This window comes from Pelophylax lessonae, assembly GCF_965119305.1.
Source record: "Pelophylax lessonae genome assembly, chromosome: 7".
Lineage (NCBI taxonomy): Eukaryota > Metazoa > Chordata > Amphibia > Anura > Ranidae > Pelophylax > Pelophylax lessonae.
In genome coordinates, this window is record NC_138774.1 from 275116007 (window position 1) to 275130345 (window position 14339).

The 14339-nt window shown below is 47.4% G+C and overlaps 1 protein-coding gene across 1 annotated transcript in view; it reads right to left on the reverse strand.

Moving 5' to 3' along the window:
* The window catches only part of LOC309559672 (uncharacterized protein), a 126881-nt gene that overhangs the window by 73178 nt on the left and 39364 nt on the right, over positions 1-14339 (reverse strand). The window contains exons 9-10 of the mRNA XM_082263054.1: positions 12446-12546; positions 1630-1814 (exon numbers count right to left, since the gene is read on the reverse strand). Of these exons, the coding sequence (XP_082119180.1) occupies positions 1630-1814; positions 12446-12546 (286 nt within the window). The remainder of the gene's footprint in view (positions 1-1629; positions 1815-12445; positions 12547-14339) is intronic.

The window sequence follows — 14339 nt, forward strand, 5'->3', positions numbered from 1 at the left end:
GTGCAAGGGTCCAAAAAACTGTTTCTTTTTGGAGGAGCTCATCTGAACATGCAACATTGGGGATTCCAGAAAAAGGCATTAGGGTGAACACAAGGCCTAATTCTCTGAGATGTAAGAGGTGCCTCCAAAGAATGCTGAGGAGCCAGTTCCTTGTTTTAGGTAAGGGGTGGCCAGAACTGGTCGCAGTCAGGATGTTCCTCTGGAAAGGAGAGATGTTGAGGAGCAGCCTTTGGGGTTTAACAGAGCCAAAGGACAAAGGATTCTTCTGAGGGAGATAGAAAGTGTCCAGACAGGGTAACTACTTCAAAATCCAAGACTATGGACAGAGGCAAAGGGCCCCAGAAAGTGGGAAACTGAGGGAAACAGCAGAAGTTTCACTTGTTTGTGCAGTAGCTCAAGCAAGACAGTGAGCAACAACTGAAGAGGGTGTCAGGGGAAAGGTATTAGCCTGTGGGATAAAATGGGGGATCCTCTGCACTGAAAGGCCGGCAAACTACCCAAGGCTCCATCTAGATAAACAATTAGCCTCCCATCTGTAGAAGAGGAGCCGCAACTTTGTGCATAAGGGTTTCCAGAAGGGTTAGCGGAACTCTGGTTTCAAGCCCTACAGGCTGAGCAGGAATCAGGCTCTGAATGCCTATGAGTGTCTAAAGCTGAGATAGATGAAGTAGAGGAGTAAGATTCCTCTCACCCCTCCGTGGATTGCCTGCATTGAAACAGGAGCACACACACTAGCCAACTATGACCCTGCTAATCATGGCATCAAAGTCAATGCCAAATAGACAATGTCCATAGAAGGTTAAGTGATACTCCTTGAAAGCAACATTTAATGTCCCATCCACACAGCAGGGATGCACTGCCCCTCTATATTACTTATTTATATAGAACCAACCAATTTATATATTGTTTTATTCTATCAGCTCCTGCCCTCAAAGAGCTTACAATCTAAGGTCCCTACCTCACATATATTAATACACTAGGGTCAATGCAGACAGATACCAAATAACCTAACAGCATGTCTTTGGAGTATGGGAGGAAACCACAGAGAGAACAAGCAAATGCCATGCAAGTGGTGTCCTGGTTGGGAACTGAGGACCCCGGTGCTGCAAGAGAGAAGTGCTAATCACTAAGCCACTGTGTTTTTTGTACAGTTTGGATGCTTGTAAAAACCCATAAACAACTGAAGCACAAGGCTCCAGACATTTTTTTCATCTTCTCAATGAAACAGGAATCTACCTCAGTACGGGAGGGATTGCTTTTGGGGGAATCTAACCATTCTGAAACAAAATGGGATTTAAAGAGGGACTCTAGCTGCCTGTCAGTGGGATCCTGAAAGGTGAGCGTTCCCTTGGTCTAGTACTCCTTTTAAGGTGGGTCACAGGTGTATCCATTGTAAAAACAGACCACCAGTTTACAAATTCCCTCTAAAAAAATAATTCATATTCAGTATGGAGGAATGTATCAAATGGTGTAGTGAAACAGCCTTTGCAGCTATAGAAGCACTAAAAGGTCTGAAATAGCAGGGGGGTCCTCCAAATGTAGACTGGAGAATGACTCGCTGCATCCAGAAGGGTTAAAAAAAAGAAAGAAAAGAAGTGACTTTTTAAGATATAGAGATTTTTCTCTTACCTGTACGGTGATTATTGATCCTCTGCGCAAGATACAGACCGCTAAATCCAGTCTTTGGGCGCTGCAGCTCGACCAGACGGCTAGAATCAGATTGTAAAACTCTGGCAGTTGCTCGTTCTGTGACCTTGTCTCTTTTCACCTTATTGACACGTGAGCCAGAAATTGCTGGTCGAGCAGATGGTGGCCTGAAATATTAATTATATCCTAAGTAGAATTTTTTTATACAAGCAGTCTCTTTTATTCACCACCAAACAAATATCAGTTCTACGCGGAGGTTTAAAAATGTAGTTTTCTATAGGCTTATCACGAGTAATCCACTTGGTGTGTACTTTCCCTCCTTGGGTGCTTTTATTTACATGGATGGCTAAAAATGAGCAACCCTCATCCCTAGGAGCTTTTATACCTGCCTCATTTAAAGACAATTTTACATATTTTTCTATAGTTTCTACTGTCTATTCATTTCATCTCAGTTTCTGAAGTGGAAATAAGATCACCCTTTAATCCAGATATCCTGAATAATAGCCCTGTGCTGGGCCAAACAATATATCAGCACGCAGTTAGATATCTCTATGTGCCTACTTTCCATTCTGTTATCCATTTGCTCCTATCATTTCAGTCCATCATGAACGCTGATGCCAGGCTCATCCACTGCTCGGTGTCTGCTACCCCTCATTGCCAATCACTCCATTGGCTGCCACTCAACCTACGAATTAAATTCAAGATACTAACCATAACTTATAAAGCCATCCATAACTTGGCTCCCATCTTCATCACTAACCTAGTCTCAAAATACCAACCAAACCGTTCTCTTTGTTCCTCCCAGGACCTCCTACTTTCTAGTTCACTTGTTACCTCTTCACATGCTCGCCTCCAGGACTTCTCCCGAGCCTCTCCCATCCTCTGGAATGCTCTACCCCAATCTGTCAGACTATCTCCTACTTCGTCCACTTTCAGACGATCACTGAAAACACATCTCTTCAGAGAAATCTATCTGGCTTCCACCTAACAACTGTACATTTATTTTCTCCATCAGTCCATCCCCCACAGTTATTACCTCTTGTATCTCCTGACCCTCCCTATTACATTGTAAGCTCTAATGAGCAGGGCCCTCTGATTACTCCTGTATTAAAGTGTATTGTAATTGTACTGTCTACCCTCAAATTGTAAAGCGCTGCGTATACTGTCGGCGCTATATAAATTCCATATTATAATAAAAATCATCATCATCATGAGGGGAACAGAGACACTCAGAAAAACAGAATTTTTGTAAAATCTTACCGTAAAATTCCTTTCTCTGAGTCCTCCGACAGTCGCCGCCCATTCACACAGTCTTCACTTATGGGGTATTGACTTCATCTCCACAGGAGTTTCTAGGCATAAGACTTGTAAAAGAACAATAAATCTACATAGTCACACCCATGGGGGCTGTCCTTCTAGTCCAATACACCCCTGCAATAGCCATCCCAAATCAGTTTGGTCGCAAGCAGTGAAAGTGTATAAAAAAGACCCCAAAAAGAGGGGCGGGGACTGTCGGAGGACTCAGAGAAAGGAATTTTTACGGTAAGATTTTACAAAAATTCCATTTTCTCTTATGTCCTCCGACAGTCGCCGCCCATTCACACAGTCTTCACTTATGGGGATGTCCCAAAGCAGTGTAGACATGAGGGGTGGGCAATGCAACCGCCAGAAAAGCAACGCAGTACCCACATCAGAGAAAGGAACCTTACATGAACAAGAAGGTAACCTTCTGGGTAACAAAAAAGGGCTTAACATGAGCAACAACCCAGGAAAGCAAATAACCAAGGGGAAAACACTCCCAACAGCTAGGGACCCGTACAAAACCAGGGTTCCCTATGGAACTGCCGCACAGAGAACTTTGCGGCCAAAGGAAGCATCGGCTGATGCCAGAACATCAATTTTGTAGAACTTTGAGAAAATGTGCACCAACGACCAAGTCGCAGCCTTGCACACCTGGGCCACCGAAGCCTGATGCCGATAGGCCCAGGACGTACTCACCGACCTGGTAGAGTGCGCCTTGACAGGGAAGGGAGGAACCCGTTCCCGCAACGAATAAGCCTGAACAATTGTCTGTCTGATCCATTTGGCAATGGTTGCTGCAGACGCAGCCATACCCTTCCGAGGTCCCTCAGGAATGACAAACAGAGAATCCGATTTTCGAATAGGATTCAGTCGACGACAGGTAAACCCTGATCGCCCGGACAACATCCAAGGAATGTAAGGCAACCTCTTTTGGATGCTTAGGATTCGCACAAAGCGAAGGCAAAACAATGTCCTCATTAAGGTGGAAGTCCGAAACCACCTTTGGCAAAAAGGACGGATTAGGTCGCAAAACCACCTTATCCCTATGAACCACCAGGTAAGGGGAGTGGTCAGACAACGCCGCCAACTCCGACACTCTGCGAGCAGAAGTGATCGCTACCAAGAAAGCCACCTTTTAGATAGCATCGGCAACGAGATTTCCCTGATGTTTTCAAACGGGGAACGCTGCAACATGGACAGAACCAAGTTCAAGTCCCATGGAGGTAAGGGCTCCCTTCTAGGACGGGCCAAGTGACGCACACCTTGGATAAAGGTGCGAATTAAGGAATGAGACGCCACAGGGTACTGGAAAAGAACAGCCAGGGCAGATACCTGGCCTTTAATCGTGGCCAACGCAAGGCGCTGATCCACACCAGTCTGGAGGAAAGCCAACACCCTCGACACCGAGTAGGAATGAGGAGAGAAACCCCTGGACTCACACCTGGCAAAATAAGCTTTCCATGTTCGGTAATCTTACCAGAAGAGGCTTTTCTAGCTTGATCAAAGTAGGAATGACCTCTGAGGAGAGACCCCTGTCTCTCAGGACCTGGCTTTCAACAGCCAGGCCATTAAAGCCAGCGACTGTAAAGCAGGATAGAAGATCGGTCCCTGGGACAGCAGATCTTCTCGCATTGGCAGCCGCCATGGAGGCTCCACGGCCAGGTGAACGATGTCCGCGTACCAGGACCGGCGAGGCCAGTCCGGCACCACCAGAATCACCAGCGATTGTTCCGAGGCCAACCTGCGAAGGAACCTGGACAACAACTGAATTGGCGGAAAGGCATATATCAGTCGATACTGACGCCAAGGCACCACCAGCGCATCCGAGGCGTCTGCCAGAGGATCGCGTGTTCTTGCCACGAACCTTTCCATCTTGTGGTTTAGCCGAGACGCGAACAGATCCACATCCGGGGATCCCCACTTCGCACACAGCATTTGAAACACCTCCGGGTGTAGGGACCATTCCCCCTGGTCCAGGGTCTGGCGGCTCAGATAGTCGGCCTGCCAATTCTCCACACCCGGAATGTGAACTGCCCATATCGCCGGGACATGAGTCTCGGCCCAAGACAGAATACCGGTCACTTCCTGGGCCGCCCAGGCACTCCCGGTGCCCTTTTGGTGGTTGATGTAAGCCACCGCAGTGGTATAGTCCATCTGCACCCATACAGGACGGCCCTGAAGACGATCCGACCAATGGAGCAGGCACAGCCTGATCGCTCTCAATTTCAAAATGTTTATCGGAAGGGAGGATTCCTCCACCGACCAAGTGCCCTGGGCAGACAGGTTGCCCAGAACGCCACCCCAGCCTGACAGGCTGGCATCCGTGGTGATCACCGTCCACAGAATTGGCCGGAAGGCTTTCCCGTCCGACACAGCCGGGGACTGAAGCCACCACAATAGATCCATTCTGGTCTGGTGACTCAGAGACACCCTCAGGTCCAAGGACTGAAGTAGTCTGTCCCACCTGGCGAGGATCTCCGCTTGGAGAGCTCGCGTGTGAAACTGTGCAAATGGTAACGCCCCGAAGGCCGACACCATCAACCCCAGGGACCGCATACAGGTCCGGAGTGATGAGGATTCGTTGTCCCTGAGGGACCTGACCTCGTTCTGTAGGGTCCGGAGCTTGTCCTCCGGCAAGAACACCTTTGCTTGAGCAGAGTCTAGAACCATTCCCAGATACTGGAGACGAACCGAAGGCGACAAGGTCGACTTCTGAATGTTGATTGTCCAACCGAACTCCTGAAGCGCCTGGACCGTAGTGGACAGATCGCGCAGCAGGCTCTGACTGGCACTCAATCTTAACAGGAGATCGTCCAGATATCCCAAGACCGCAATACCCTGTGCCCGCAACAGGCCCAGAACAGACGCCAACACTTTGGTAAAGACCCTTGAAGCCGAAGCGAGACCGAAAGGTAACGCCACAAACTGATAATGATGCTCCGCGATAGCGAATCGGAGGCACCTCTGATGACCCTCGAAAATGGGGATATGTAGATACGCATCCTTCAGGTCTATGGAGGCCAGGAACTCTCCCGGATTCAGGGAGGCCACCACTGAGCGGAGTGTTTCCATGCGGAACTTTCGAACGCGCATGAAGCGGTTCAGCGCTTTTAAGTCCAGAATCGGACGCACTTTGCCCTCCTTTCTGGGCACAGTGAACAGATTTGAATAGAAACCCAGAAACCTCTTACCCCCTGTGACTCCTTTAACCAATTCGTCCAAGGATTCCCCAAAAAGGCGAGACCCCGCATAGGGGATGTCATCCACCGTCTTCCTGGATTTTTTGTCAGCCGACCAGCATTTTAACCAGATTAAGCGACAGTTAATCACAGCGACACTGGACAGGCGTATCGCCAAGGGGGCCTCATTCAGAGATGCATCGCACAAATACATGACCCCACGATGAATCTACTCCACCATCTCCACTGTAGTGGGAGGGGCAGAATTGGCCACGAGGGTGCGTTTGAGCACCTTGGTCCAATCCGCCACAGCCTGAGCCACCATCACAGAGGCAAAAATAGGCTTGAGCATGGAACCCGCCACCATGTAGGAATGACGGGCAAGAGACTCCAGTCTCCTATCAGTATGATCCCTAAACACCGGGGATTCCTCAGTGGGGAGCAGGGTAGCTTTGTTCAACCTGGCCACCGTGTGATCCACTTGAGGGGGCACACACCAGCACGCAGCCGTAGTAGCCGCAAAAGGGTAGAGAAGTTGAAACTTCTTTAGGCACCACGAAGGTGTGTTTTAAATTACGCCATAGCTCATTCACCTTATGGTGAAACTCTGCAGGGCAAGGGAAAACCTGCGCCGTCTTGCGGGTCCTGTGTGTACCAAAAGAGGACAAAACGCCCAGAGGAGTGGGCTCATCCTCCAAATGTAGTGTTTCCTTTACTGCTAGGATCAACTCATCCATAGCTGCGCGTTCCTCTGGTGACCCCGAGGGGGGGAATCATCCACCCCTGCAACCTCCGCCTCCCCCTCAGACTCTTGCGGGTCCTGAGAAGAGCGAGACCCTGAAAGGACCACGCTACCTACAGCAACCATGTCACATTCAGAATGCTGTCCTGGGATTCCATAACAGAAAAGAAAAGTTTATTTATTTATTTATTTTTAAACTGGCCCTTTAAGTGCGCTGCGGACCCCCACAGCACACTGCTATAAGACTGTGACACACAGACCCCCCGCAGGGACAAAACTGACCAGGAAGATTGCACAAGGCAGGACAGGAAAAAGAGCAGCAGGACAGAACCTCACAAAGTGTTACCAGCTTCTTCGGTCGCTCCTGTGAGAAAGGAGGAAGTGATGTCACCGCTGGAGGCTGAACTAGGCTGCAGGCCAAGGGAAAATGGATGCCTATGGAAACGAATGGGAGGCTTCGGCAAGATGGCCGCTGACATGTGCTCAGAATGATTGTTTGCCACACACAAGATGGCACCGCAAGGTGTGAAAATACACTACATAGCATGCTGTATGAGCGCCCACAGTGAAGCCAGACATGCTGCCCACAAATGGTGGACCGGCGGTTTTTAACCCGGCAACGGTCGCCACATGTGTCTGCATCCCCAAGCACCCTAAAGTGACATTAGGAGAGGGATCCCCAAAACCCCACACAGCGCTGCTGTGAGAGAATAAAAACCCCCGCAGGGACCGGGACCAGGGACCCCAAAACGCACAGACACAGGGGACACCACAGATAGACATGGACTGCCGACCCCAGACAGAGGCCCCACACAGAGTGTACTTACCTGTACCCTATGGCGTGGGGTGCCTCATATCAAGCGGGAAACCGCCCACCTTCAGATGGCAGGGGAGTGCCACCAGCCAAAATGCAGGACACTAGTAGTGCACGGACGAACCTATGCTGTGTCCAGTGAGGTAGCCACCTCACATGGCTGCATCCCTGATGGACAGGAATGGGTCGTTTGTGAGGCCAGGGTGAACACATAGCCTGCGAAATGCTCCATGGCAGGCAGGGATTCCATCTGACCTTCTGTCCTGGAGAACCAGGACGGTCAGTCCGATTTCTGGCTCCGCAGACGCCGTCTTCATCCGAAGATCCACTAACTAGTGCTGATAAAATAAACAGCTAGCAATGTAAAGAAAAAAGGACAGCTTTTGAAAATAAATCATAAAAGAAAAAGAAGAAAGGCTGAGACTGTAGCCTCAGCACAGGGAAGCCTATCCACTCCTGAAGCTAGGCAGAAGACAAACGGATTTGGGATGGCTATTGCAGGGGGGTATTGGACTAGAAGGACAGCCCCCATGGGTGTGACTATGTAGATTTATTGTTCTTTTACAAATCTTATGGCTAGAAACTCCTGTGGAGATGAAGTCAATACCCCATAAGTGAAGACTGTGTGAATGGGCGGCAACTGTCGGAGGACGTAAGAGAAATGCTTTTTTGCCTGGCTGTCCTGTGTCACTGAGTATGTAGATATGGACTGCTGACTTTTCTGATACCTAATCAAGCAACTCCTGTATTTCTCTCATTCCTTTCTTTAAAATGACTTGGAATCAGTAGAAGCCATGCTGCAACTATCTTAGACTCATTTTTAAACTATGACTGCTCCGTGATACACAGGATGAAAGGTTCCCATTGGTTCTAAAAGTGGAGATTTCTTTTTTGTTTATTAGGACCTGCTTAGCTATGGTGTAATGAGTACAAGGGACCACATACACATTTATTTTGTTATTTTACATGTATATGCAGGGCCGCTGAATAGTAGTAGTACAGCCAGCCCTTCTGTACTGGGCCTGAGCCCCAGCATTTCAAAAGGGGGGCCCGGGCATCTGCAGAGTAGGAGCGCTGGCAGTACTATCTTATAGCAGACACCAATCCTCTTCTGCCTCCCACTGCAGGGCTGCCAGCTTCTTCTCCTATTTCCCCCCCTCCGCCTGCACTGCAAGGGGATTGGTTCTAGCACAAGTGCCCCTTCCATCCACTGTCCGGGCCACAGTCCTGGGACAAGGTCATCCAGTGCCCAGGGCAAAGATGCCAAACTGCACCCCTAGTGTGGGGAGGAAATGGCCAGGGGGTGTAAGATAACAGAAGAAACAGTCCTGTCTGTGGACCAGTATGCAGAAGACGGAAGCTGTGTTTTACATGCTACAAGAGCACTATACTGACCAGAGTAAGGAGCTGGAGGGAGAGAGAAAGCAAAGCCCCGTCTCCTCCCGACTCTCTTGGACATTTCTGCACTCAACTGTGCTCCCTCTGCCCTCCTGCCAGTGCAGAGCTCCTGAGTGTGATTACAGCTGCCGGCTTCTGAATACAGGAGCGCTGTACTGGCAGAAAGGAAGAGGGGGAGAGGGAACACACCCTGCACCACTTCCTGGCTCTCTCTGCTCACTGCACCCAGCACTGGGTTGACAAGAGTAGTGATGCTGCTTTCACTACTCCTGTCAGCCTTGTAACAGAAGGAAGGCGCCCCACCCTACAGTAAACAATTGCACCCAGGGAAACCACCCCTCCCGCCAACCCCTTGTCCGGGCCCCCCTGTGTGCTACTTTCCCCCATAGTGCTACGGCTCCCACCGGCAGCTGCTGCGGACACACAGGGGGATGTTTCTGGATGGAGAGCGGGGGAATATATAATTTTACCAGCCCTTCCTTTCCTGAATGAACACTGAGCGATCGGTACCAGACTCTCATGTGTCCATTCATCACTGAAGCATTGTAAACTGTTTACTATGTTTCAGTTTGTGAATGAGCAGGAAGCTTTGGAGCTTTGGAGCACTTCCTATTCATTCAATTGTTCAGCTGAAGCTACAGAGAAAGGGACTGACAAATCTATGACCTCAGCCAGGGAAAAGGGGCCCTGTCAGGTAGGCTGTATGGGGCCCCGTGATTTGTAACAGCAGCCCTGTGTATATGACTATAGAAGAGTTCGTCGTTAATTTGTTTGTTTTTTTTTTTCAGTGCTTGATGTCCTTTCTGTAATACTGTTGAGTATATTACTCTTAATCCTAATATTAATTCTTCTTAATGAATATATTTATACATTTTTTTTGTTACCAACAATAAAGTCCTTTGTCCAGTAAATGTACTGACTTTTTTTCTTAAGCAGTGGGGACACAGACTTTATTTTATAACCCCCCCATAAAATAAAAAAATAAATAAATAATAGAGCTAAAGTTTGGCCTTAAGGGGGCTCTTCAGTCATTTTTTCATCTTTCCATCTAATAAATCTTCTGCCCTTGTTGTTTTAACTTTGGATAGTAAAACATTTATTTTCTGCCAGTAACTGCCTTGTACATCCCCCTTCCTCTTTCTTGTCTGGTCATTAGCCTAGACCAGTGATGGTTAACCACTTGCCGACTGCCTAACGCCGATCTACGTCAGCAGTCAGCCCCTCACAGGCAAAGTGACGTAGGGCTACGTCACTAGCTTGTGAGGGTCTAGGGAGCGAGCGCGCGCCCCCGCGTGGTCACGGACCCCCCCGCGCGTGTGACCGGTGGACCCGATGTCCGCCGGTCACTCGGCGATCGGCGGGGGAGAGGGAGAATGTCAGGCAGCCTGTGTAAACAAGCTGCCTGTCATTCTCCTTGCTGTTAGGATACTGATCACTCGGATCTAGTATGTAGATCCGTTGATCAGTGTCCATACAGCTCAAGCCCCAGCCAATCACAGTAGAAAGCACGCCCCTAGGGATACACACAGCCCCTCCCTCCCAAATAAAGTTAACCCCTTCACTACCAGTGTATTTTTACAGTAACAGTGCATATATATAGCACTGATTACTGTAGAAATGTCACTGGTAACCCCAAAAGTGTCAAAAATGTCAGTCAAGGGTCCGATCTGTCCGCCCCAATGTCGCAGTACCGCAAAAAAAATCGCAGATCGCCGCCATTACACGTTAAAAAAAAAACAACAAAAATGACAGAAATCTTTCCCTTTGTTAGTAAACGCGATAACTTTTGCGCAAACCAATCAAAATACGCTTTTTGCGATTTTTTTTACCAAACATAGGTGGCATAAAACAAATTGGCCGAAAAAGTAAAAAAATTTTGATTTTTAAATTTTTTTTTGGGGAATTTCATATAAAAAAATGTGAAAAATATTGCTATTTTTGCAAAATTGACGCTCTTTTTTTGTTTATAGCGCGTGATCAAAAAATCGCACAGGTGATCAAATACCACCAAAAGAAAGCTCTGTTTGTGGGAAAAAAAGGACGCCAAATTCGTTTAGGTACAGCGTCGCACGACCGCGCAATTGTCCGTTAAAGTCACGCAGTGCCGAATCGCAAAAGTGGTTAACCTTGGCACCCCATATGTTTTGCAACTACATTTCCCACAATGCTTATGCAAAGTAATTCTAAAACATCTGGTGTGTCAAGGTTCTCCATCACTGGCCTAGACTAATGACATCTTGCACAGGTCTCTCTCTCACTCTTGTGAGAGTTTGCCAGCAAGGGAGGAGGGATAAGTCATAGGAAAGCAAAGGAGAGCTGCAGAGCTGGAGGGGGCTGGATGAGGGCGGAGATAACCGGAGACTGATGAGATCCATGAGTATTCATCGAGAGGAGAAATGTGCATGCAAGCAGTGGTGTGAGTCTGTCTGTGTGCCTGTATATATATGTGTGTGTCTGTATATATACCGTATATACTCGAGTATAAGCCGACCCGAATATAAGCCGAGGCACCTAATTTTACCACAAAAAACTGGGCAAACTTATTGACTCAAGTATAAGCCTAGGGTGGGAAATGCAGCAGCTACTGAACCCAACTGGACCACCACGATACCCAAAACAGGGGCTGCGGACATGGTACAGGAGATGCAGGGCTGTGGGCATGGTACAGGAGATGGTACAGGCATGGCACAGGAGATGGTTCAGGCTTCAGGCATGGCACAGGAGATGGTTCAGGCATGGCACAGTAGATGGTATAGGCATGGTACAGGAGATGCAGTGCTGCGGGCATGGTACAGATGAATCTCCTGTACCATGCCCGCTGCACTGCATCTCCAGAGGAGATGCAGGGGCTGCGGAGGAGCCTCACTTACCTTTCAAAGAGGCGCCTTACATTTAAAAATGTCGCTGCCCGGCGCCAACACATCACCACGCATGCGCCGTCTGCCCAGGAATAGCCAAATGTGTACGGGCTTTCCTGAGCGTCGGCGCATGCGCACTGACCGGGGAAAAAGTAAGTGAGACCGTGACTCAAGTATAAGCCGAAGGGGGTTTTTTCAGCATAAAAAAACATGCAGAAAAAGTCGGATTTATACTCGGGTATATACGGTATATATGTGTGTGTGAGTATCTGTGTGAATCCAGGAAGTGAACAGGCAGCAGCTTCAGCTGCCCACAGTTAAAATGGCTGCAGTCAGACTTAGTGGAGGGAGATTTTTGCAGCATTTTTGGCAACTACAGAATCTCAGTACATATAAAATAATATACAAAGTGGTTGGAGGGAAGCTTCAGAATGGCAAATATGTTTTATATTACCAATTATGTGAGCAGACTGCAGTTCCTCTTTAAGAAATATTTTGCAATTACCTGGATTCCAGTGAAGGAGGGGAGGGCGCGTGGACCATGTAATCTTTGGCTCGCCCCTTCTTTAGTAAAGACTGCATCATTCTCATAGACAAAAACGGGGCCTTCGTCGCCCAGCAAAAGAAAGCAAAAACATAACATTCACATTAGTTCAACTATCAGTATTAGGAAATAAAAATAATTGAAATCATAAATTAAATGCTCAACGTGTAACATATGAAATCCAAAGTTTTTCATGCAGTAAGAGAATCCTTAGATAAGGGCTTGTTCATGTTGTCTGTTTTCCCTGCAGCAAAATGTATGCATTTTGCTGCATCTAATTGTATTTCAAGAGGCAATCCCATTTATTCCTAAATGGCTGGCTCACAGCTATAAGCTGTGGCTTAGAAAATATGGAGCACGTGGTATTTTTCTGCATTTGCACACGTTAAGCAGGGCCATTAAAATAAATGTGCATAAACACTCATGTACCATGCAGCTTTATATACTTATAGCACATATGCACCTTGTAAAATCCCTATTCTGATTTGACTTAAACTTATTTTGCATAATGAATAAACAGAAAAGCATGTAGAGAACAACCAGCAAGGAGCATATTAAACACATGAAAATACCAATAAAAGCATGCAGCAGAGACATGTGTTATCGTATGTGTATATGTGGGAAATGGCCCGTGGGGAATGTTTCCATGATCCCAGCAACAGCCAGGCAGAGGAACCGGTAGAAACAGCTGACTGTAGAGAATGAAGTCTTCTCACTCATATGGAAAGCAGCTGCTAATTCCTTCTCCTACTCATAGCAGCCACCTCCCCTACACAGTTCTACAGTTGACCACCTGCAACAGTTCTGAGGCATTCTTAACCACCTTTACATTACAAACACAACCAAATGGATCAGGTAATGCTACCACCAACACTTTAGATAAGGGGTCTCCAAACTTTGTAAACAAAGGGCCAGTGTACTGCCCTTTAGACCTTAGAGGGGACCGGACTGTGGCCTGTGGGAGTAGAAAAGGGTATCAGTGAAAATAATAATGCCCCATCGATGGTGTCAGTGAGACCAATATCCTATAAATGGTGTCATTGGAGGAATAATACCTCATCATTGGTGTCAGTGGAGGAATAATACCTCATCATTGGTGTCAGTGGAGGAATAATACCTCAACATTGGTGTCAGTGGAGGAATAATACCTCATCATTGGTGTCAATGGAGGAATACTACCTCATCATTGGTGTCAGTGGAATAATAATACCTCATCATTGGTGTCAGTGGAAGAATAATACCTCATCATTGGTGTCAGTGGAAGAATAATACCTCATCATTGGTGTCAGTGGAGGAATAATACCTCATCATTGGTGTCAGTGGAGGAATAATACCTCATCATTGGTGTCAGAGGAGGAATAATACCTCATCATTGGTCTCAGTGGAGGAATATTACCTCATCATTGGTGTCAGTGGAAGAATAATACCTCATTATTGGTGTCAGTGGAAGAATAATACCTCATCATTGGTGTCAGTGGAGGAATAATACCTCGACATTGGTGTCAGTGGAGGAATAATACCTCATTATTGGTGTCAGTGGAAGAATAATACCTCATCATTGGTGTCAGAGGAAGAATAATACCTCATCATTGGTGTCAGTGGAGGAATAATAACCTCATCATTGGTGTCAGTGGAAGAATAATACCTCATCATTGGTGTCAGTGGAGGAATAATACCTCATCATTGGTGTCAGTGGAAGAATAATACCTTATCATTGGTGTCAGTGGAGGAATAATACCTCATCATTGGTGTCAGTGGAGGAATAATACCTCATCATTGGTGTCAGTGGAAGAATAGTTCATCATCACTGGTGTCAGTGGGAGAAATAGTGTCCCAAGGACCTGATAAAGACCCC